General features: G+C 47.1%; 1 protein-coding gene across 1 annotated transcript; it reads left to right on the top strand.

Annotated features, from left to right (window-relative positions):
- Positions 1-1,259: 1,259 nt before the first annotated feature.
- On the top strand, positions 1,260-18,668 carry Arp2 (Actin-related protein 2). Its single transcript, XM_075698838.1, has 7 exons — positions 1,260-1,418; positions 1,591-1,701; positions 6,886-7,174; positions 7,894-8,030; positions 9,736-9,885; positions 15,343-15,621; positions 17,077-18,668. The coding sequence occupies exons 1-7, from the start codon at positions 1,371-1,373 to the stop codon at positions 17,251-17,253; spliced, it is 1,191 nt and encodes a 396-aa protein (XP_075554953.1). The 5' UTR covers positions 1,260-1,370; the 3' UTR covers positions 17,254-18,668.
- The last annotated feature ends 6,750 nt before the right edge of the window (positions 18,669-25,418 follow it).

Below are 25,418 nucleotides of genomic sequence, written 5' to 3'. Positions count from 1 at the left end.
CAATATTATTATGAAGCATGCCATCTTGGGGGACACTGGATTAATTTTCACCACCTAAGGTTCATTAACATGGGACCCAATGCATGGGCATTTCTACCCTCATCGAAATACAGCTGCTGCGGCCAGGATTTGATCCGGTGACCTCGTGCTTAGCAGTGCAATGCTAAAGCATTGAAGCAGGAAAGTAATGTTAAAGTAATCGATCACATTTTAGTAATTTCTCAGTTATTCTTGTGGGGCAGTAATTGGTAACCATAGTCAATTACATTTTTGAAAGGAGTAATTTTAATTGTAATCGCTTACTTTTTTTAATGGAGTTTTCTACAATAATTACTAGAGGGAATCCTGGCACTGCAGTCGTTCAGCCACCATGGGAATGAGGAAGTGCATGGATTTGTCTGATCTTCGTGTTTGTGGATTCATACATACTTGTGGCCTTGTTTCTTATGCTTTATATGCCTTCATTGTCGTAAATTTCGGAGCAATTATACTTTTCGAAGTTCAGAAGACGCTGCGAACGCGCACGATCGCTACTAATTGCAATGGCTCAGCTTGTCGAGTGGGCCAAATTGAAACATCCCTAGTGTCTCATGGCAATGGCATGCCCACGATAAATTTGTAAGGGCTGTTTATTTTGCTTGTGAGTGAGAGCGGATAAACATATTCATTCCATAAATGAAACTTTGAAGAGGCGTCCTCATACATGCGTCTGTGGCGTAATAGTTTCAGTATCGGGCTTCTTTGCAGGAGGTACTGTGTTCGAATCCTACCATCGGACAATTTTAATAATGTTTCTTTACTTATTTATTATGCAACACTTTGTTGAAAATGACGAGTTTACAAAGTCACGACGCCGTTTGAAGCCAGAAGGGCGAAGTTTAGACAAACACACGTACATTCTGCAATTCCCGTGCTGGCTGAACTGCCCCCATTGCAGCTTCCGTTGACACTAGCGCTAGAGTTACCTCTAGTAGTTATTGTATGAAACTCTATGCCTTCTTTATGTCTGCTGCATGCACATGAAATTCTACGAGAACAGAGCGCTATCTGGCACAATCATACTGGCAGCCATTAACTCTAGTACCTGTGTGTGTTGAAGTGCAAATACTCCCGAGTTTAAACACGTGCGTTTTAAAAGCTTGCAAGAATTTATTAATCGATTGAAACTGGCGCGATTCTGGCGCAACCTGAGGCGCCATCTACGAAACGTAGCAGACGACGGGCACCGCCGCTGCCGCCGCCCTTTCGCACACAACTTCCTGTATCTTCCTCGTCAACTTCCGGTTGTGGTAGGGCGGTGAATGTGTCGGTGTGCTTTATATGTCTGGATGTGTAGCTAGCGTAAAGTTTTTGTGTCCCCATTAATCGTAATGGATAGCCAAGGTAAAAAAGTCATTGTGTGCGACAACGGAACGGGGGTAAGTGTTCTAAGCGTCTGTGCCTTTATTTTGGCGCCCGAGGCGGCGATCGCTCGCCGATGGCCCTCGGATTGTCAACAGGCCGGTGTACCTACCTTTCGCCCCAAGATGGTGGTGACTGCCCGCCCCCGTCACTTCTCACCGGGCCTGCCTTGGCGTTTGCGCTTTGCAGTTTGTCAAATGTGGTTACGCGGGATCCAACTTCCCGGCCTTCCGATTCCCGTCGCTCGTCGGGAGGCCGATTCTACGAGCCGCCCACAAGATAGGTGACATCGAAATTAAGGTGAGTCACTTGGATGTTTCGAGATGAGTGACTGTAGTAAACAAACCGTTGTTTATTTGGGTGCTTAAGCTGTCGTGAAACTCAGTGGCCCGGCTTTTTGATGTCCTGTGTGCCTTGTCGCTACGGGAATTTCGCTGCGAACGCCGCTATCAACTTCAGGGAGCGGTCTTCGCGAAGTAGTTTCCGGTGATGTCATTCCGCTGTCTGTCCGGGGGGTATGCGGTACTTGATTCAAGAATAGTTTATTCATCTTCAAGAATCTGGGTATCATTTGGCGGTGCTTTGGTCTTTCGCCGTGTATTTACTTCAAAAATTCTCTCCCACATCCACGCTGCAAAGGACTCGACGACAGAAACATACGTGAGTACGAGCTCCGACCTGTAGCCGTCATCCCATGATAAGAACGTTCGCACCTGCATGTGTTCATTGCGCACCTCGCAACGGTTGATGTGCTATCATCTCGAACTTGATTGCCTCCCCGTCACACATTCGTGCTCACTGATCCACGGACGGGTAGCCGACATAGCCCGAGCTGTGTACGTTTCCATAGCGGTGTTATGCCTCCACGCATGTTGAAAGCTCTGCTCGTGCAAAACGGGTTGCTGCTGGTTTCGAAGCAGTGCCTCCATTCTGCCTGACTGGTTTCGAAGCTCATTCATTAGTACATCTGTGCGCGGGCAACGTAATTTGCATACGCGGCCACGCATCGCGCCGTCGGTTGCTACCGTTGAAGGAATGCATTGGCCCATGACTGTTGCTGGCCTCTGTGTCACTACTTGCGTCAACAGGTTCTGGCTTGGTCTGTTACTGCCCGCTTGTTTGCCTTTCACCAGCACGTGCAACAAGAGAGATGGTTGTCAGTAAACGTGGCTGTCTTTTGTTTATGCATGCACGTGTGGAAGGGCATGTGCAGGGAACAAGGTCTTTGCTAGGGGCGGGGGGGGGGGGGGTGCTAGCTGTGCCGACGCATTTAAATAAAATGTTTGCGGCTGCATATTTCACCATTATCGCTGTAACATTGTCCCAGTACGACCAGTTGAGACGTTCGTAAATCACTTAAAATCTTCGGCAGGTAATGTAGCTATTCTATTACAACTTTTTCTTTTTACATTGTACCAATGGTCCAAGCATCGTTTTGATTTGCCTATGTCATCACTGTAAAGGGAATAGAACCGAGTGAAAGGAATTGCTACATTACACCAGCCTACACTTGCTAAAATGTACCTTGTTTCAGTCTTTCCTCTGGAACTTAATGCAGTTCATGCATTTTACTTTCCGAAGTGGCACTTTGACTGCACGCTGCTAGACAGGAAAGGAAAGTGACCCTTAGCTTTGATGGTAGTGTCAACTGGCGGATCAGTATGCATGTTATGTATTTGACATATTGAAGAAACTGTGTAAATAGAACTTGCCAAAAACAACACAGGTACTCTTTGTCTTCCACAACACCCGTCTGCCTGCGCTATTTGTTGAATATGCCGAATTTCAGCTAATGAGCTCTAACCAGCACTCTTGTATTACACATTTGTTATTTTGGTTCATGCTTGTAAGACAACACTCAATACCGTACATAATTTAGTGTGTGGTGTAAAGTAATTCGTTGCAACCACATTAACATGATCATTTGTTCCAATACGAGACAGCATTGCAGCCAAGGCAAGCTGACGGATAATGGCAGTTTTGATTGCAAATGACTACTTATGGCAGAGTGACAGTTATGACATTGACATAAAAAAAAATTGTATTTGCAGAATTGGTGCCAACCCTGAATTGAGTGTTTTTATTTATTTTTGAAGCGCTGCTGTCGAGGCTACACACTTTGACCTAGTGAAGCGAGTTTAACGAAAGCACGAACTGATGACTGCATTCTGCATTGAGTGCCTAAACCCTGTCTTTGTGACAGCCTGTCAGTGACACTGACGGCGAAGTGCACTTGCTCAAAGTGACAATAAATTTTCTTGTCCGTCTGAGGTAATAACTTTTTTGTTACCACTGCCTTTGTTGAACTGAACTGACGGCATCTGGGGCATTTTTCAAGTAACTGTGGAAATTTTACTTCATTTGTAGCTTGCGTAGCTCTTCTGTTCACTCTCACAGATTCATTGTCTGAGCGTCTGGGGTCTTTTGTTTTACACAGCAGCAGTGCACGAACCAAGTCAACTAAAGGTCTGAATGGGGGAGTATTTATGTATGACATATGTGGTGTTTATGTACACTGGAGGTATGTTGTGAATGCTAGAAATCATTATCAGCCGCAGCCTGATCTACTTCCACTGCAGGACTTCCCAGGGATGTTCACTTGCCCCATCTTGTGTCGGCTTATACCAACTGTGCAGCTGCAAATTTTCCAATTTTATCGGCACTACATAATCGTCTGCCATCATCGACTCCACTTCCTTTCAAATTGGCACACATTGCTAGTCTCGCAGACCACTTGTCGTCTGCTCTACACATTACGTGACCTGCCCAACATTTCCTGATAACTCCAAATAGAATATAGCCTACACCTTTCAGCTCACTATCAAATTCGTACCTGCATATTTTTTTTTTTGCCGTTATTTTGTTCCGTAGCGCGCTTTGCATGTTTCTTCTCAAGTTTCTTTGTTATCCTCCAAATTTCTGGCCCATAAGCTGGCATACACGCGGAATACAAGGATTGTATTTTACTCATGGAAGGAAATGCGTCAATTTAAGCCTAACTAACGTGCATAAGTTCCCTTCCCTCGTCGCCGGTTTGTGTGACATCAGTGCAATTTTGGCTCATACATTTGGATCAGAGTTCGCGTCACTTTTAGTGACCAGATTCGTATTGAAATGACATGACAACCTTAAGTAAATTGCATATACAGCTGTCCTGTTTAAAAATTTCCCTGTTGCATTTGGTTCGATGAGTACGGTCCACTTGTCCGATGGAAGATCTTGGCTTTTTCGAACATCAGCGGCCTCGCCTCCACAGGTCGCTCGCTTCAGTTTTCCGGACGTGGGCTCAGTGAATGATGCCTTGGTGAAATCGAGGATGGCCGTGGACTTGGTGATCGGTTGATGATCGGGACTGGTGTTGGTATCTAGCAGCCGGATCCTGTTGTTGGGTCAAGTAGTCCTGAATTTCGATGGGTCTTTCGCCATTACGGGGACAAGGCACATTTATCGTAAAGCCGCGAAGACCTGCTCTGCAATATGGGCCCATTCTGTAAAGGTGTCCAGCTTCCCCGCAGTGGAAACAGTGGTGTCCGGTCGGGTGCACGCCACACGTCACTTTTTCGTGGCCTCAGCTCTGCTAGAAGGGGTCCACTGCGCAGAGTCGGCTGGCGGTTGCTGGGGGTCACGAATGGAGAACTATGCCCGGTCGGTTGACATAACACATCAGCGTATGTTGGCATGCGACGTACGGGTGGTGGTTGGTCATGGTGAACAGGCAGTTCCTCACGTCCTGGTTGCAGAATGGCGTGGCGAACTTCATCTCAAATGACGGCGGCAAGAGTTGAAACTGTCGGCGTGGCTTCCGGTAGCTGCAGCTTTCGAAGCTCCTCCTTTACGATTGATCTCACCAGTTCCCTTTGTGCTTCGGTGTTACTGCCTGGGCCTGCTGACAGGATATCGGCCGGTGCGCTGGTGACATCACGATTGCAGTGATGGGCATGCTGCTGCAGCGCCTTCTCTATGGTTGTCGCTTCGGTGCGAAACTCAGCAACACTGTGTGGTGGGTTGCGGACGAGTCCTGCAAACAGCTCTTGCTTAACGCCATGCATCAGATGGCGTAATTTCTTCTCTTCGGTCATGTTTGGATCCGCGCGCGTGAAGAGACGGGACATGTCCTCTATATACATGCTGACACTCTCGTTGGTTTCTGGCTTGTAGAGCGTGCTCTGCTTTCTCTCGCCGATCGGTACTGGCATACGTGGTAAGCAGCTGTCGTCGAAATTCTTCCCATGAAGATAGTGTCGCTTCATGATTGACGTACCACGTCCTCGTTGACTCTTCTAACGCGAAGTACACGTTGCGAAGCTTGCGTGTCTCGTCCCAGCCGTTGAAATCTGCCACTCGCTCGAAGTGCTCTAACCACCCGCCGTGGTTGCTCAGTGGCTATGGTGTTCAGCTGCTGAGCACGAGGTCGCGGGATCGAATCCCGGCCACGGCGGCCGCATTTTTGATGGGGTCGAAATGCGAAAACACCCGTGTGCTTAGATTTAGGTGCACGTTAAAGAACCCCAGGTGGTCAAAATTTCCGGAGTCCTCCACTATGGCGTGCCTCATAATCAGAAAGTGGTTTTGGCACGTAAAACCCCAAATATTAAAAAAAAAAAAGAAGTGCTCTAACCAGTCTTGCACATCTTCGAACGTATCACCGTGGAAAGACTCGGGCCTGCGTGGTGGGTACCCGATGAGCTGGGACAATGCCACTGGGCTGGTCATGGTTGCAGCGTCGCTGGTAACTGTTGCCTGTACTGCTGCAGCAACAGGAAGCGGTCCGAACTCGGGTGGGTCTCCTCGGATGCGGCGGCTTGTGCGCTGGTGTACTGGAGTCAGTTCCCTGGGTTCCAATCGCTGAGGGTCGGGGCTCCGTTCTCTTACGAACTGGGGACTTCCAATCGTACCCCGCACCTCCACCAGAAATGTAGCACTCTTCAATGAAGCACACTAAACACACTGGTTTATTGTGGGCGAACTTGTGCCTGGAAACTCAATATTAAGCATTCACACACTTTAAAAGAAGAGTTAACAGGAGCCTATTCCACAGTCAACCGCGTCTCTCCGCCGAACGCACTTTTCACGCGCCCCGAAGGCCAATAGCCACGCCGTGGCTTCTCATTGGACGGCAGACTCGGGCGCTGCCGTGAGCGCGTGCACGGGAGACACGTGCTGTATCGCCATGCATGAGGCATTGCTGGCGCTCTTCTAATTGTGATGCGACGAGTAATGGGTTTTAGCGATGAGACGCTTGCAAAGCTGCCTCACGAGAGTGCTCGTACCTGGCATGTGGAGAGCTCTCTGTGGCAATATTAAAGGACAATGGTAATTCTCCAATCATGACTTCACAGCGCCTGCCATATGCCTGCAGCCCATTCATATTAAGATTATTAGGAAATATTGGGTACCAAATTTACAACTAAAATTACAAATTTAATGACCAGTGTTTTATCAGCATCCATAACGCCTGTAACTCTAGTTTCCGGCCGTCTACAGGATGTGATGGTTGGTGATGAGGCCTCCAAGCTGCGCTCCATGCTGGAAGTGGGGTACCCCATGGAGAATGGCATCGTACGCAACTGGGATGACATGTGCCTGGTCTGGGACTACACCTTTGGGGAGCAGAAGCTGGCCATCGACCCGCACGAATGCAAGGTGCTCCTCACGGAGCCGCCGATGAACCCGCTCAAGAACCGCGAGCGCATGATCGAGGTCATGTTCGAGAGATACCAGTTCGACAGTGCCTACATTGCCATCCAGGCTGTGCTCACACTCTACGCCCAAGGTGCGTACTTCAATGTCCCTCTCGCAAATTGCGCTCTGCCGGGTTTTTAACCCGTTTTATTGCAAAATCCGGCATAGAATAAAAAGGTTTCTTTTTGTGGTCCTCGCAGGTCGTATTTGTTTCTAATAATGTGCTACCGCTACCTGCTGTAAAGGGAGTGGGCGCATTTATTTCCACTCCTCTTATCACTCTGCGATGATAGGAAGTATGTCATTATTATTAGTAATAGTAAATTAGAAATGAAATTGTGCGGTCTAACATGCCGTAACCACAATTGTGATTCTGAGGCATGCTATAACGGGACTCCAGAGTAATTTTGATACCTGGAGTTGTTTAACGTGCACCCAATGCTCGTCGTGTGAACATTTTTTTTTTTTTTTCATTTTGCCTCCATTAGAATGTGTCCACCACTGCCTGGCTCAAAGTCATGACCTTGCGCTTAGAAGTGCAACACTATAGCCACTGGGCTACCAGGCGGGTGTTTATTATTATTATTATTATTATTATTATTATTATTATTATTATTATTATTATTATACCAGACATTCTAGTTGTTTCCTGGCATGAGCACTGTGTAGTGCTGAAGTGTTAACCGAACCATCCGTACATTTCACCACATATTCAAGGGTATCGTGTGTTTTTTGTAGTGCACTGAGGTCATGGAGTGGACAAGCTCATGTCAGCCATGGGTCGTTGCTCTCGTTCACTCTTTCCTGCAGGCCTTTACACAGGAGTGGTCGTGGACTCTGGTGATGGTGTCACCCACATCTGCCCTGTGTTTGAAGGCTTTGCCCTAAATCATTTGACTCGGAGGCTGGACATTGCGGGCCGAGACATCACGCGGTATCTCATCAAGGTATGCTCCTGGTCTCTGCAAGATGACAAATTCGAAGCGTTTGCCAGAATCATTTGCTTGACAAGGTCCCTTGCAATAACCTATCAGTTATGTCACTGGGAAGCATAACCAGCTGTGTGTTGCAGTAAACGTTAAGCTTCCACACTGGACTTCCAGCTCTGTCATGACTGTGATGATGGATGCATGTATGCAGTGAAGGACCTACGTTTTAAAGGGACACTAAAGGTTACCAGAAAGTCAAGTTAAAGTGATAAAGCAAAGCTCTAGAATGTCTAAGGCGTCAATATAATCGCGGACAGAGTTTTAGTAACCGAGAAATTGAGGTAAATGCACAACATGATTTGAGACCCCCCAGCGACATTCCGGTACTAGCCCGATAACGAAAGCACTCCTCATCATAATTTATGTCACTAGTACTCAACTACTCGTATTGAAAAGATCATTTCATTAGATTATCAGACGGAAGAAAATGCTACTTGTCTACTTCTATTCGATTCTAAAAAAAAACAACATTTTGACGTTACCCTTGAGTAGTATGGGTGATCATAATCGAAAGGTTTCGTTTTCGTTCGACTCTGCGCGCTCGATTTTGCGCCGCTTGTGCTTTAGAGTTTCAGTTGTTTCTATATCGCGTCGTGCTGCGGTGGTCCTGGTGGCTCGCGAAACTTGCATTTGGAACAAGCAGCGAGAATGCCACGTCGATGTGATGTCGTGGGATGCGCGAACGGTCCACGGAACTTGGCCAAGGGCAGTTGCAGCGGTGAAACCAACATTACTTATCACTGTGTGCCAACGAGTGAACCTCTCCGTTCGAAGTGGTTAAGTGCTGTACCTCTGCCACAGCGCGCTGGCAAAGAGCCAAAAAATGACGTAGTGTGCTCGCTGCACTTTCGTCCAGAGGATTGCGAGTTCAACCCCGACTTACTGAAGTCGCGTGGAGTGCCTTTCAAAGCAGGCCGTCGTCGTAGTAGTACGCAATGACGCTGGAAGCGCGAGCTCTCAAAAGCAGGTCACGTTCATCAGTGCTTAAATCGCTGAACTCGAGCCCAGCATCGCGAGCTAATGTGTCATTGTCAGGGTCATCCATTGCAACGAGCGTCGAAGTTGGCGTCATAAAATAAAGAACCAGCTTATCGTCGTGCGCTTTCCCTTCCGCTAGCCACCATAGTTCTGTTTTTACGCTGCTGTCGGCTCTGTCCCGGCTCTGTTTCTGGCGGTGCGTTTGTGTTTTGTGCAGAAAAGCCGTAGCGCCATCTGTGGGCTCGCTGTTTTACTCACCGACGGCGCAACGTCACTATGAGACCATGACGTCAATACTCCTCGATCAGAGGGCGGGTGATTTGAACTGCGCTAGATGTACGCAGGCGCTTCAGAACGCATTTTCTTTTAAAGTAAGTCTCTTCTTCGCACGAAACAAGCGTTTCGAGGTTTCTGGGACGGTATTTCAACAGTTCACGTTGGCTTAATATTAACCTTTAGTGTCCCTTTAAATCTGCCTGCAGTTCATACACACACAAAATGAGCAATTCTTCCTAGGACTTGGGCTCATGTTAGTCTCTGTCTGGTCCTCTCATTTCAATAATTTACTGATCCAAAGCTTATGACAAGACTTTAAGATGACAAGTTTGAAAATGGAGAGTTGTCGATAGTGCTTGTGGGGCAAACAGGAGACCAGGCTTGGCTGATTTACCTCCTCCTGTTGCAGCTGCTGCTATTACGTGGCTATGTGTTCAACCATTCAGCCGACTTTGAGACAGTGCGCATGATCAAGGAGAAGCTCTGCTATGTCAGCTACAATGTGGAGCAGGAGCAGAAGTTGGCCCTGGAAACAACCTTCCTGGTGGAGTCATACACTGTGAGCATCATCTTTACATTTTTAAAGCCCCCCCCCCCCCCCCCACTTTTTGGTGCCTGTTTCTAACTGCTACTAACTTGCTGTGTGCGCATTCATGTAGAGTGGAAGCTGTCACTCAATAAACAAAGAAATTACATGTCTGACGGTGGTTTTAATCTCGGTTCCCTCGATGCTTCAACCACTACGGACGCATGCCCAAAAAGGCAGAATAAGGCACCCTTACGAATTTCCCTCTTTCAAGCCAGCAATTTGAGAAGCTTGGATCATTAGCCGTGTTGCATTCCGACAGTTTACTTATAGAAAGTGAGCGCACAAATATTCTAGCGGACGGTGAAGGTGGAAGTTACGGGACACGTTCGTTGCCAACATTCGTTGCCCGTCTGTCATCGTGCTGTAGTGCGCTCAAAGCTGCTCAAAGTCGAGCAGGTCGTGTCTCGTGATTCAACACATCGAATAACATTTCTGCTTGCTCTGGAAGGTCCACCGTGGTGACTGAGAAACGTGTTTGTCACTGAAATCTACAGCATGTCTCTCGTTGTAATTTGCCATTTTCACCTTGCTGGCTCATCAAAGGCTCGCGCACTCCAGTTCCCACGGTGCGTGGGATTTGCATATATTTTTTTCCTTTTTCTGTGGGATTCACAGCGCTTGAGTCGTCACTGCATCGTTTGCATTGCTGGAGAGGTGTTTGCACTAGAGCATGTTGGTGGTGATAGAGGAGGTGTCGTGCACAGGGGGAGGAGGGTCATGTAGGATTTCCAGAATCTGAAAAAGTGGCATCTACGGCAACATCCAAAACCGAATTGGAACTGCCCGCCACGGTGACGTTCAGTAGGCGAAGTGTTGTGGGCACGCCGCGCTTCGACGTAGCATTTGCAGTGCAAATCATTGAAGGAGGAGCGGGATCACCGGAAACGGTGTGTTTGATTGCCAATAGCACTGCTTCTGCTGAATGCACTGAATAAATTTTTGTGGCAAAGTATTTTTCAAATGGTCTGATGCATTCTCAACTTTCATAAGAAGTGGTTAGGGGCCCCTTTGAAGGGCCCCTCACCAGGCCACGTAGCAAATTTTGATTAGTTGTTACGTGCCCTTTTGGGAGCTTTCTACTGCAAGAATTCTTCAATTTGGTTCATTAATGGCTGGGATAGAATGTGCCCCGAACCCATGATTTCAGGAGTTCAGCTTCACTGCCAAGGAGGACGCACTCTCCACTTGCCCCGTCTAGCCTCCACAAGCGAAATTTCTTCCCTGCATTCTCCCATACTGGAGCTGGAGGGTGGTGTGACGCATACGTCATGGGCCCCACTTTATTTTTTGTCCCTAGCTTTTTTGTTGCATGGTGTACTTTCGTTAATGCTTGTGTGCGTGAGCAGTTGCGGTTGTCTCGTTTGCGCTGTGTACAAGAACACCTGACTAGCGCTACAAGTCAGTGCTACACGAATACTGAGGCAGACAAGCACATCACAGGAGATCGCACGACATTTTAACAAGCAGACGAAACGGAAGTACATCTCTTGCTGTGGTGCGAAGTAAAACACAAACACGCAGACATTTGGTTTGTGTATTTTATTATTTTCTCTAACTTTTAAATTTTTTATTGAAGCAAGAGATTACACAAACAACAGATGTTGCCTTGAATAATTTTCGAAGTGTCACAGGGCCCTATGACCGACGTCACAGCACATACATGTGCTTAGGCGCACTTGCTGATACGTTTGAAACCCACGATAACGAAATCCTGTGACAACGAAATATTTTTGTATCCACAACAAAAGCCCATAGATTCGATGCATTTCGTAGCCCTCGACTACGAAATGTCGCTGTACTACGATCCTGCATCAACAAAATTTGCTGGAACGTAACCCTGCATATTACATGCTCGCGCAAGGCTAACAAGCTCCAAAATGTGCTCTTATGCTTTTGCACTAAAATTATGTAAAATAGTGCCACATTACACTCGCGTGGGTGCCGTCATTTTTGTTAACGAAAACAACCAAGCACCAAAAACAATCGAGTGTGCCGGAAACACGTCTTGGCCGCCATCTTGTTTGTTGATTACCAGTTTGAAGCGGCACACATGTTGCTACAGACATATGACGATAGTTCTTGCACACGTAGTGCAGTGCGTAATGTGCGCCTCGGTGAGAAAAATGCAGAAAAAGCAAGGAAATCCACATCTTGCCGACGTAGAATGGCATATGGCGCTTGACATGGCAGTCGCAGCATGGAGTGCCACGCATCAGGCCGTGATTGTGCGATCGTCCAGGAATACGTATCCCTTGCTTCAAGAATCCTGGTTTCAGTGCTATCCAACAGGCATTGTGTGCGGATTCGGCGCCGGACGTAGACTTGTGTGAAGGGGCCATAGTATTGTTCGGTTACCTTCGGTTATACGAGATACGATCACTTTCGTGCTCGGCACCAGATGCGTCGGTGCCTATGCGCCGCAGCGTGTGGTGGAGAAGTGATGATGCATGCATGGAGTGCTGTTGCTCTGTGTCTGGCGCAGAGTTACGCAAAATCTCGCAAAAGTGACCGCATCTCCGAAAGCGATCGACCGAGACTACTGCTCCACGACAGTGCGGCCACTGCTGATTGGTGCACGTGCCGCACTTTGTACTGTCGGCAGTGTGGTTCTATATCCTTGCCAAAGTAGGCTAATGGAATTTTGACAGTAAATTTTCGTTCTGCGGCGCAATCTATCTGTGCTCTCTCATTTCGCAACAACAAAATTCTCACAAAAGGGATTTTTTTCGCATTCCCCGCCGATTTCGTTACTGTGAGATTCAACTGTATACAGTGAAATCTCGTTGATACGATTCGGCTAAATACGTTTTTCGGCATAATACGTTTTTTTTTTCGTTCCCGGCCGATGCCCTATAGAGGTAAATGCATTTTTGTACGGCTAATACGATCGTATTTCCACGTCGGTTTGGATAATACGATCCCGGAAACGTCTTCTGCATGATGATAACATCAGAGCCAGTCCTTTGAAGCGGGTGGGCAGAGCTACTGAAATTAACATCGAGCGAAACGACAGGCACGGCGGACTAAAGACGCGGCGACGCGCGCTTTGTATGCTCGAGGCTTGGCCTGGCTCGGCTCGGCTAGAGTCCGGCCGTGCTTCTGCACAGCGCCTGCAGCAGTGTGGCGGCCTCTGGGAGCAATTTTCGCAAGCTCGCACACCAAACGCACCGAAGGTTTTTAGCGCCATCTATCCTAAGACATAGTACTCACGGTAAAATCACGTGATCAAGAAGCAGTGATTGGCGCATGCATTGACGATGCTGTAGGCTTTGTTGGCTTTGTGCTTGCCATTTCTCGTTGCCATTTTGGTGTTTCGAGCGTTCAGCTTGCACTTCGCCCTTATCGTTTCTTCTGTTTTGGTGCCGCGTTTCACCCGTGCGCTTCACCATGTCTAGAAAGCGTAAAGCGTTATCGCTGAAAGAAAAACTCGACGTCCTAGCAAAAGTCGACGAAAATCCGCAGAAGAAACGTGTCGACCTGGCACGCGAACTTTGTTTGCCTGTCTCCACGCTGAACACGATCGTCGGCAAGCGAGAAGAAATTCAGAAGAACATTCAAGTCTTCGGCGCCGGCGTGAAGCAAACAAGGGGCGCCCAGCATGGCAAGATGGAAGAGGTTCTTCTGGCATGGTTCAGGGAAGTAAGGGCGGCGGGCGTGAACGTGGACGGGACAGTTGTTCGCGAGAGAGCTGATGAGATAGCACTCTCGTTGGGCATCGAAGATTTTAAAGCTTCGGGCGGGTGGCTCCATCGTTTTAAAACACGGCATGGCCTGTCGTATAAAACCGTTTCCGGCGAAGGGAAGTCTGCCGACCAAGATCAGGTCTCCAACTGGCTTTCGACTCTGCCGGCGGTGATTGCTCAGTACCAGCCAAGGGACGTGTTCAACGCAGATGAAGCTGGGTTGTTCATCAATCTTCAGCCCGAGAAAAGTCTCAGCATAAAAGGTGAGACGTGTCAAGGCGGAAAAAAAAGCAAAGAAAGAGTCACCGTATTGTTGTGCTGCAACGCTGATGGAACCGAGAAGCTCAAGCCTACTGTCATTGGCAAATACTGGAAGCCACGCTGCTTTTCGCGTAACCCACGCCTTCCTGTCATTTATAAAGCGAATAAGAAGGCATGGATGACCGGAGCCCTTTTCACAGAGTTCCTCACATTTCTGGATGCCCGGATGCGTGCCGCGAACCGTAGAATTCTTCTGGTTCTCGACAATTGTGCCGCGCACCCTGTCGATACTTCGTGGCTGCAAAACGTAAAAGTAATTTTCCTGCCGCCCAACTGCACCAGCCACTTGCAGCCCCTAGATGCAGGAATCATTAGAAACATGAAATTTCACTTTAGGAGCTTGTTGATCAGACGCTTTTTGGCCAAGATTGACCGGAAAGATGCCAGCTTGAAGGTGGATCTTCTTGATGCCATCCATTTTCTGGCGATATCATGGGATCGCGTCAAACCTGACACCATCGCCAACTGCTTCAAGAAGTGTGGCTTTTTTTGTGCACCTGGCGATACTGAGGAAAATGGAGATGACGGCGCAGAGATTGACATTTCGGACTGGGGTGACCTCAATGTCGACGCGTCTCCGGAAGAGTTTGTATCGGCGGACGACCAACTGGCGACATGTGAATTGCGCACCGTCCAAGACATCATTGCAGATGTTACCGCTGAAGAGGAGAGCGACGACGATGACAACCAAGATGCCGGAGATTGCAGCAGCGATCGTCGGCCATTAAATACTGACGGTGCTCTCGAAGCTTTGGACGGGCTTCGTGGCTTTGTCGCGTCTGCGGAGCTCAGCGAGGAAACTGCTACTCGTTTTTACGAGTTCCAGAAAAGCTTGCTGCAGGACCTCGAAAAGCAAAAAGTGCAGCGCAAAGTGACGGATTATTTTAAAGTGCTTTAATAAAAGCAAGTTCTGTGCCAAGTATGTATTATTCGCGATCTTTTGGAGTCCGTTTTGGATAATACGATTTTTGGATAATACGTTTTTATTTTCGGTGCCCGTGAGAATCGTATCAACGAGATTCCACTGTATGTCATTCCCCCATCTTGGAGCGTGGCACCCACAAGAAGAAGGGCAAGCAGTGTTTATTTTGAAATTGGAGCTCTTTTCGTGGTACATGGCGAGGTAATTCTTAGCAGACGCGATCATGGGCGTGCATTGTGTGCACTGGCGCTTGTCAGCTCAAAAGGGTCAGACGTGGTGAGGGGGCCGTTTAAGGGATTAATGTTGGAGGTAAGGGACGAATGCGCAAGAAATTGTTAGGTCGACATGTTTCTGATCAAGCACACTAACAATGTTCCGATTTCGCTGTTCCAGTTTGAATTTTCTTGTTTATGTTTTCACCATTGGCGATGCCATGTTTGTTGATAGCGTGCCACCTTAGTGTTCTGTGTTGTTTACCCTTACTTCCGTGGGTGCGTGCAGCTTCCAGACGGCCGCACCATCAAGCTGGGCGGCGAGCGCTTTGAGGCACCGGAGGCCCTGTTCCAGCCACACCTTATCAACGTGGAGGGGCTGGGCATTGCGGAGCTGCTCTTCCAGACGATCCAGAGTGCGGCGATGGACGTGCGAACGAAGCTGTACAAGTACATCATCCTGTCGGGGGGCTCGACCATGTACCCGGGTCTGCCGAGCCGTCTTGAGCGCGAGATCAAGCAGCTCTACCTGGAGCGCGTGCTCCGGGGGGACACGGAGAAGCTCATGGTACGGCGTGCATTTCAGCGCTTGTCAGTTGCACTTGTGGAGCGTTAAGCATTCTGTGGATGAGTGCAGAAGCCGCTTGAAGGATACAAAAAGACAAACATGAAGTTAATTTAGAGTGTTTGATCACTCTTCTAGCAATCTGGAAACATTTGTTTTATGCCAGGAGATGGCTAAAAAAAAAAATGGTGACAGTAGGGGCTGCACAATAGGTGATGTCCAAATAGAACCCTCGAGTGAGCGCTTGCTCGGAATAACAGAAACGCATCTCGAAGGCTATGCTTTTGCAAGCTACTTGTGCAACTGCAGGAGCCAGAAATCTTCCACAATTGAAATTGATCGCAACGAACTGTGTGTGGGTGTTTTATTATTATTATTATTATTATTATTATTATTATTATTATTATTATTATTGTGCAGCCGAACTGGAAATCTGAGGCTATGCTCAGCTGTGTGCAACAGCTGGCTTTGAGTCAAAAGCCTGCTCAGAGAGGGTGCATAGTGTTGACAGGTTGCACCGTATTTTGTATTGATATGCAACAAAATTAGCCTTACTATCGTCAGTGGTTGATAAAAGCTTGCCAATTAATAGTGGGGCATGTTGTGTCATGCCACTGCTACCACATCTTCACAGTAGTAGCACCAATCCCATCCTATGTGTATGTCATTTTCTTACTTACAGAAGCTTTGTTCTCCATAAAAGTGATGCTTTAAATGTCTTGGAGCACTAATGTGTAATTCTAGCTTGACTCGATATCCATTAAAAAGTAAAGACACGGGAGAGTTCACTTGGATAAAACCTGTGCCCGGGCCACACCGTTGGCCTCAGGGCGGTGTTTTGCCAAGCAGTGTCGGACAACACAGTCTATTGCCACTGTCATTGCTGCACCAAAGCAGTGACAATTGTTAGGATACATGTTCTCATTGCTTATCCTGATGATTATTGTTGTTGCTTTGTTGTGACATCTTTGAGCCCATTGTTGCCCATTGCAACAGTGCCCCCTAATCAAAGAAAGCACTGGCAGCTTCGTACTGTGTGGAATGAGGTGCTGTTTTGTTGTATTGTGTGGCAGCCATAGCAAAGATATAATGCTTAGCTAAAAAAGAAAAAAGAAAGAATTCTTATAAAATTTGCATGACTTGCTCCTAGTAGTTATAGGCGTAACTGGGGAAAAAATAAATAGGAAAGAAAGACAGTTTTGCTGCAGTTCGTCTTAAAGATTCAGCAAGTCTGCTTCAATGTCCTGTGAAGTTAGTGCTTTGGCTGCGAAGCTAGTATTGGGTAGTTAACATTGGCTTACTTGCTCAATGTGGTTTTCTGCCCCGAAATTTTTTTATAAGTCCTTCTTGAGTCGGATTTGTGTGAGATACTTGACAGTTCACCAAACAGCTTTTTCATTTTTTTTTTTGTCCCCTGCCCCCTTCCTTTCTTTTTCCTTGCCACTTGCTCCTGAGCAGAAGTTCAAGATCCGTATCGAGGACCCTCCCCGACGCAAGGACATGGTCTTCATCGGAGGTTCAGTCTTGGCCGAAGTGATGAAGGACAACGACAAGTTCTGGATGAGCCGCAGCGAGTATGAGGAGAAAGGCGTGCGCGTGCTTGACAAGCTACTGCCCGGTGCTGCCGTCATGTAACCGGCACTTCCATCACATTGCCGGCACTTCCATCTGCATTCGCTGCACAGCGATGCTCAGGGGCGCCGCAGGCGTGCCGGCAGAACGGGTGCGTCCTTCGAAGCTGTGATGTGTAGAAGCGAGCACCGTGTTTATGCCATTGATGGCACGTGTGGGGGCAGTTTTCGGCACTGCGGCGGGCCCAATGCAATCTGCACGCTTCGCAAAAAGGCACGTCGTCCCTGAGCAGTCGTGGCTCGTGGGCGCGGCAACAGCGGTCTCTTGCTCCAGAGCATCGCGCAACTACTGTTGCACGCAACAGGTGTGAAGGCTTGCAGTATTTTGACACCTTTGCATCAATGGCTCCCAAAGATTGCAGTGGTTACACACTAGCGTTTCCATTGCAGAAGGCATGGGCGGGCTCTTCTGTCTTGCTAAAATTGCCAAGGCTGTTCGCTATGACCATCTCCGACGGACCATCTTTGACAGTGTTCAGTTGTGGCGCGCCGCGCTGTCTGCCATTCCTAAACCCAACGAGGTTGTAAAGTTGACGTAGCGCCTTGCTTGAGCTCGCGTGCGACGTGGCGCGCCGTTGTTTGGTAATTCAACGACATCTCCACTAGAGGAGTTTGTGGCTCTGACAAGTCGGGATCTCCACACATGTGAATGCGCGTCACTTCGCTTTCTTGTAGCGCTTCATTGCTGCGAGATAATTCTTGCTTGCCCCCACTACTTGAGTGTGCATTTTTCGGGCTGGCCTCCTGACACTGCCAGTGCCATTGTGTTGCTCCAATGACGAATCCTTCTTTTGCGTAGCTTCGCTTTATAATCGCCAATTTATATTCTAGATCGATTTCCATCTCTATTGATTAGGTGGTCGGAGTAATATAATACTTTTAGACTAGCGAGCACAAGTTGTTACGCGCCATTTCAACGCGGCGTGCGGTTAATTCGTTCGAGCCTGCTTGAGCTGTACATATGGTTGTTGTGCCCCACGAATCACTTGAACCCTGCGAGTGTGTGTAAGCAGGGTTCAGTCACATTTGCTGGCAAATGAACTTGCACGCCTGCTCCCATGTTGGCACACAAGGCAAATTAGTGTACAACTTGTAATATAATGTACAATAATCCGAATGGACTAGCGGTTTGTGGTTAGAACGTATGTTGGGACTTCCCCCTGTTTGAATATGTCTGGTCATTTCATTCCCTTGGTCGGCTTTTTTCGCTGGCCGGTGGTTTTTTGCGAAGACCATTGCCACTCCTGTTGTGATTCAGCAGCAAGCGCTTCAAGCTGCTTGCACATTATTTTAGAAAAAAAAGTTTTTTTTTCCATTTATTATTTTGGAGCACACATGAATTGTGCTCCAGATAACACTTCTTTGTGAATGATTGCATTGTTTATTTTATTTTATAATAAACATTCACTTGCAGATCAATGGGTGTCATTCGTTTGTCTCATGTCAGTGTAGCACGAAGCAGACCGCACCCTCTACCATTGAACATGAGAATAAACTGGTTTTAGTGCCCAAAATGGGGGGCATTAATGGAAAGAAGTTAATGAAACTGCATAAATAAATTACTTTCAGAACTCTCCCTGCTTTTCTGCTAGACAAAATACCTAGAAGGAATAGTTCTTCGATGGAACGCTGAGAAAGTGAGGAAGTTCGACTTGCCATGCAGTCGTACTGAGCGAATATAATGTTCGTCTATGCCAGGCACCGAGGACTAAAGGATCGACGACATGGAGCGCGGGATATGTGCCTGTGCGGTTCCGAGACCGTATGTGTGTGAAAAAGGGAAGGATGACCAGCCACGTGAAACGCGCACAAGTGCGGGCTTCATTTCTCATGGCACAGTGTTGCTAGATGACCCTCAGCGGAAACATTCGTGTTTGGGTTTAAGATCAGTTTACTCATGACTTTATTATGCTAAATTTTCTAATTTATTTATAGTAGAGGTATTACATTGTTCTCAAATTGAGAAACACTTGGTTTGCATGTGCACATTGTTAACCAGTTCTGGAAGTTTACATGCCAGTAACATGGTATTGGTGCACAGGCTGCTACTTCTGTAGTGTGTCATAAGCATATGCCCAAAATTGAGCATTGCCTGCCAGTTGCATGGCCCACTTGTCTCCCCTCACTAGACGCTCAAGACAAACGCACACAGATGTGTCGTCGGGTGCATACGATTAGCACCACGTGTTTGGACCTTAAGTCGTTAGCGGGCCCTTAAGTCGTTGGCGGGCGCAGTCCCACGAACAGAAGTGCGTCTGGGTGATCGTGTTTGCCGATTCCAGTTCCGTTCTCGGAAGCTGAACGGAAGGCCTTCCACAGGTTTCATGCATGGCCAGCCTGCACCCGCAGCCGAAAAGCAAGAAGCAAGTTCCTCGTGTGGCCGAGTTATCCATGCTATCAGTTCATGCTATTTTCGCAGATATTGTTCTGTTGCAATAAAGGGAAAGTTAGAGGGGCGCAGTTTCTGCACTTGTGTTAATGCGCCAAGTAATCCTGCAGCGTTTGACAGCGCTATTTGTCTATTGTAGCAGACGCTGGGGGGAATCGGCATAGCTCCCACGTATGGCGCTTCCACATTTGTCCAAATTCGGAAGAGAAGGAAAATAAGTCAAATTTAACCCTCAGTGGTGTTGCTGTTGTAAATGAGATGTAAGCTTAAATCAACGCAGGTAAGAAGGTGGCACCTTTTTCATGAGCAGTCTTGCTTGCACACACTGTGCCTCTGCAGCTTTCGCTTCGTTTGCACCGAAAGTTGAAAGTGCAGCATCTAACATGTGCACCATCTCACACAGCCGCAAAACTACAACACTGACTCTCTCTGTGCCGCTTGCGTGGTGTGCGGGAAAGCTGAATGCCAGAAGATGTGAAAGTCACGCTGGGAAAACAAATGTTGGGCAACTGAGCGACAAGGCATGGATAACTTTTACCGTGCGCTTCTGCTGTCTCTCCCTATAATGCGTCTCTGAAGCTTTGAGATTACGCGATCTTCGGTACTAGGCATGTGCGAGGACAGTGGACATGCAGCCACCAGTCATCTCTGCTCACCTAAGCTTTGCCTCTGCTGGAGATTTACCTCCAAGATGGGGCACGGCGATGCACGGCTGGGCTAGAGGAGCACCTGCCGCCCCCCCCCCCTCCAACCCCGTGGTGTGCATCAATCTACCATCCTTCTCGGCTCACTCTTGCTCGCTTTCCCTCGCACCCACTGCACATGTCATGTGATATGATCTTATCGTCCTTGGACTTCATACGGAACATCCCGATGAAAATTTGCCTGGAGTGCCCATGTAATTGCTATCACGATAATAAAGGCAATGAAGCATCTTCGGCCACTCGTGAGGCAGTGATACATGGCCCAGCTGGTGAAGAGAGTTTCCGGGTTGGCCAGTTGCCACATAAAGCATGTTCTGCAAAAGTCAGATTTCTAATACAAAGCCGGTGCTTCCGCAAAATCTAGATTGGCTCAATATAGAGACTATACAATATAAACTGCGTGCACTTGGAAGTCTAAAGTGTTAGACAATGCACAATCTTGGCTTGTGCATGTACTCTACATGCACTTTTGCTTGTAAATGTCAAAAGAGCCATTGTCCTGAAAGTCTACTACCTATGGCTAGTGATTGCTGCAATCTCATAATCATTCTCGTAATCAAAGTCATTCTCATAATTTGGGAATGTGAAAGTGGTTTTGCCCCACCTTCTTCCGTGTTGCTTTCTTCCACATACCGATGATCGACCATGCTAAAGTTGCATGCAGATAGCCGTGGAGTCCAGTAATGCAGTTACTCGGCGTATAGTGTAGTAATGTATCACTTCAGTGCATGTTTAACCTCGTAAACTAAAATTTTGTTGGTCATGTTTTCTTTATGGAGTGTTCTCCCGCTATAATGAAACCGAAAATGCGTGGCATCGGTCATATAGCAACAAATTAATACTTACTTGAGGACCAAATACAGTCGCCAACCAATTTCTGTGATTCACGATCTTTCAGACCTGCACAATTCTTCGCACACGGTTGATCTGCACACGCAATGTCGTAAACGTAACGGTCGCGAAAAGTGTTGGCTCTCAACCAAACTTTGGTTTACATCATGCTCCAGACGGAAACTAAGCGATTCGATAGTGGCACTGGTTAGGCCTAGTGGCACCACGGCTATGCTGAAAATTTGCTGACGGCAGGAAAGCCACTGGTGGTGGGTCGTTAAGGGTAGTTTGTTGTCAAAACTATGATCGTACCAGAAGACCACCGGCAACTGAGCACGAGGTCCCAGCCACGACTAGGCTGACGGCGGTATGTAGTAGAGAAGTTCAGGTCCGTGTGTAGTTCCCTCTGTGTCCAGAAAATCTGGTGGCAACTGCGCTAAGCAGCAGGAGGTAGTGCTCAGCAAGAGCAAGTTGAAAAGCCACATGTGCGTGCACATTTTATTTAGTCATCGGCATGGAATGGTTTGACAGCAGCCCACAAGCCGTGCCAGTCCTGTGTAATCACGTCAAATCACACTGCGTATTATCGATGGTGCAAAGCGTGTGTATGTAATATGTTCTCATGCTATGTGCTGGTACATCAATTAAGCCACTGACAGGCATCAAGCGTGCATTCCTTTCGCATAGACCTGATAACATATTCTTTTGCCACGAGCTCAGCATGTTGATAGCACCTTGATATCATGAAATTCCTAAAATTGGCAATTTCCTTTGTTCTGTCAAAATTTCATTATATTGAAATTCGATATTTTATGCAAATAAGTACAGTCACTGATGGAATTTTCTCACATGGAAGGAGCCACAAAATTTTCTTTATTATAGGGCGATCGAAAAAGGAATTGGATTTGAATGAGGAAAAAAAAACATTTTGTTAAATTTGAGTCAGCGACGAAAGATGTGGTTTCATGCAGTGTTGACAATATCTTCACACTGGTGGTACAAAGCAAAGCCAGCCACATTTTCGTGCCCACTTTGCCACCACGGCAGATAGTGGCTATCACGAAAAGCGCTGGCAGCAGGGCACAAATGCTTTGTGTGCCTCTCGCTCCATTGCGTTCCCAAAACTCGAGATTACACAACCTACAATGCTAAATGCACGGGAAGCAGCACAGCGCATGATGCCATGCAATCTCACCTTGCCCAATTTTTGTACAGATGGCAGATTGCCTATAAAACAGGGCATGCAGGCTTGGTATGTGCTCAGCCACGCTGACAGCTATGCACAGTTCCGGTCGTGCTAGAAAGGGTGACGCACGCCCATCTGCCCCCCACTCCCTTCTCTCGCAGCAATAGTGAAATTTTGTTATATGAAAATCTTGTGTAAATGTAAATGTGTAAACCTCCCCCATCTCTACACAATATATATACACTTCCTTATATGGAGGTTAAAAATGCGTGGTATTCTATGAACAAGAAGTCAAAATGTTAACTGTTCCTAAAGCTTTCCGTCATTCTGGACAATCATTGCTTCTTTTTTCTCAAACCGGTCTCAACGCGTCTTCCTCCAACATTTACCAATCCTCTATTGCCAGTGCAACATCAGATGTACAAAAAGGCTCAATCTCGGGTACACTTCTCTTCTTAAACGGACTGACTAACAATTTTTATGGCATCTTTTTTTTTTTTTTTAAGTGCAACTGCAATGGAAAACTTACTGGTCTGAGTGTCCAATCTTATAGTGGTAATGGGGAAAACCCCCTGATAACATATTTTATTCGAATATTCCAATCTGCATGAGCTGTGCTCAATGAATATCCTGGAAACATAGCCAAGTGCAATAGCGATTATACCCTGGCACTGGTGGGAAACGAGCAGTCCTAGCTGTAAGAAAGCATTGTTTTGTTTATCAAGCCGATGTTCCTGGGGTTCATTCTTCCTGAAGTGTTATTTCCACAATAATAGGTGCTGTTCAAATTTACATCCCAGCGACGGCTCCTCGAAGTAACACACACCGATCTCAAAGACCATGCTTTTGCTGGCTGCATGTGCCAGGCTTTTCTTTAGCCAAGCCGAGCTAAGTGGTAGGATATGCAAGTAGTGCTATTGTAGCAGTGCTGGCACCTATTTACAGCACAACTAGGTGATGGCATTTGGTATCTTACAGAGACCACAGAACTCCGGAGTACTCACTCGCAAACTCCCACGCATACAAAAGTACTCATGCGCTGCCAGGCGTTGAGGGATGCGACGATTTCGCTGCTCCACTCGTTACCACAACGGCAGTACCGCTCGTTAGTGCAGGCTTTATTTAGAGTGCAGCTTTTAGGCACCTGCTCCTGTAGCGAGGGTCAGTGTTGTCCCTCGTAGCCGAGCGAACAAACACAGCAGAGGATGAAAGTGAATGCAGAATGCAGCAAGTGATGAAAGAGGCAATAGCGAAGAGAGCGCGAGGAGGAAAGTGGAAAAGGAGGCTATGGCGAAAGCCAGGGAAGAAAAGCATAGTGCCGCGCGAGACGGGCTTTGTGGCGATGATGGCTATGAGATGGTGCCAGAGTAGTGCGTGTCGTCTGTATGGAAACAAAGCACTGCATAAGTGGGGGTCTGTCTGCGGTGGCTGCTGTGAATCGTGCCCAATGGTCTCACCCCTGCGCCGCCTCTGGAGATCTCCTGATTAGCGTGGCAGTCACGCCACACTTCGCTCCATTTGCAACGTGCCATACAGGACGGATTGTCCACACCAATCAATATATAGCGAAATGAAAACATATACAGCTGTGCTCGAACTTCACATTAGGGAGTATTGTAATCGTCGCTAAACTTTCTTTTACTTTGTAATACACATATAGAATAAAGTGCAACCACCCAATAATGTAAGAACTGTAACGTTAAGCAATAAATGTGCAGCACTTGATAGCAGCCAACTGATGTACAGTCATCTCATATACATCCAAAGTACCAAGGCTTCACTGCCACTTCATGCCACGTACAGTTTTTTGCAACTTGCTGTTCCAATTTAACATTATAATTTCTACTTAAATCACAATCAGCACACTGGATTATATCACTATAAATCATGATCATTTCATATCCAACATCTCGCAACATGTTCTCACTATAGTTGTCAGGCCTTTAATGTATATACTAAACGATTCACGGTGCAACATTACTGTACCACCCGCTGAGAAGACGTCAGGGCCCGCGTCACGGCGCCATTTAGTCATGGTGTCGTTCTGCAGGCTACTACATGAAGCTGTTCCTCTCTCTCTCTGTTAAAGTTTACTTGTAAGCTAATGATTGGGTATGTGCCATACTATCAAACATAAGTGATCTCAACATCCTTAATGATTCATCTGCATCATTCTGCTCATTGTACAACTTGGCAGATGTTAATTTCTTTGCTAAATTAAATGGTAATTAATTAATGTTAAAACAGCTTGTGTCAATTATGAAACACCCTTTGCCATTTCCATTCACTAACTCATTTAATTGTTCTCCACTAGGTAATGTGTTGCAGCATGCATACCTTGGTCTTCCTTTCTCAAAGAATTTATCTTGGTCTCATCACAAAGAACAGACGAGCAACAGCATGCTCAAAAAGCTAGGTTATCTGCAATGTTCCCAACATTCAGCCCCCTACTAATACGATGTTCCTCACCTGTAAAACTCATACGAGCCTTTGTATTTGCCCGGTACTGTAGTATGGCTTGTTTGTATGGAACCCACACAAAAAATCTGATATTGACAAAATTGAATCTGTCCAAAGGAAAGTTGTACACTTCATTTATGTCCTAGCCGGCATTTTTTATGAAAAAGTTTGATTGCAAGCACCACAAAACGGCATCTCAAGTCTCGCTTAGTCTGCAGTGATTGTTCCGTCTTCTTTTTATATCTAACCATGTAGAAGGAGTTCATGACAGCCATGTCCGTGCATGCACAAAATAATTTCTGCAAATCGTCAATTGATGCAACTTAATCAGATGGAACGGCAGGTGCCCTCTTCTGCTAAGGGAACTGCATGCTAACGTCACCATGGTGGAGGTGATTGCAAGTAGAGGGATATCTGTAGCACCTGTACAGCCTTTGCCGAAAGTTGCGAAGCCACTCTGCGCATGACTGGAGCTGTCATTTGGCCAAGTCATGGGGTCCCCGTGAAAGTTCCTGCTGTTTAAAAGCTCGGATAGATTGTAGCAGCAGTTCTTGTTACACCGCTGAGGTTGGAGCAGGGCCTTGCCACAGAGCTCTGCA

Source organism: Dermacentor variabilis, chromosome 7 (genome assembly GCF_050947875.1).
Source record: "Dermacentor variabilis isolate Ectoservices chromosome 7, ASM5094787v1, whole genome shotgun sequence".
Lineage (NCBI taxonomy): Eukaryota > Metazoa > Arthropoda > Arachnida > Ixodida > Ixodidae > Dermacentor > Dermacentor variabilis.
This window is presented reverse-complemented; position numbering and strand designations above follow the sequence as displayed.

Excerpts from the sequence above, each read along its gene's own strand:
- Arp2 (XM_075698838.1), top strand. The coding sequence starts at position 1,371 with ATGGATAGCCAAGGTAAAAAAGTCATTGTGTGCGACAACGGAACGGGG. Across the intron at positions 1,419-1,590 it reads TGTGCGACAACGGAACGGGG|TTTGTCAAATGTGGTTACGC; the intron begins GTAAGTGTTCTA and ends TGCGCTTTGCAG. Across the intron at positions 7,175-7,893 it reads GCTCACACTCTACGCCCAAG|GCCTTTACACAGGAGTGGTC; the intron begins GTGCGTACTTCA and ends TCTTTCCTGCAG.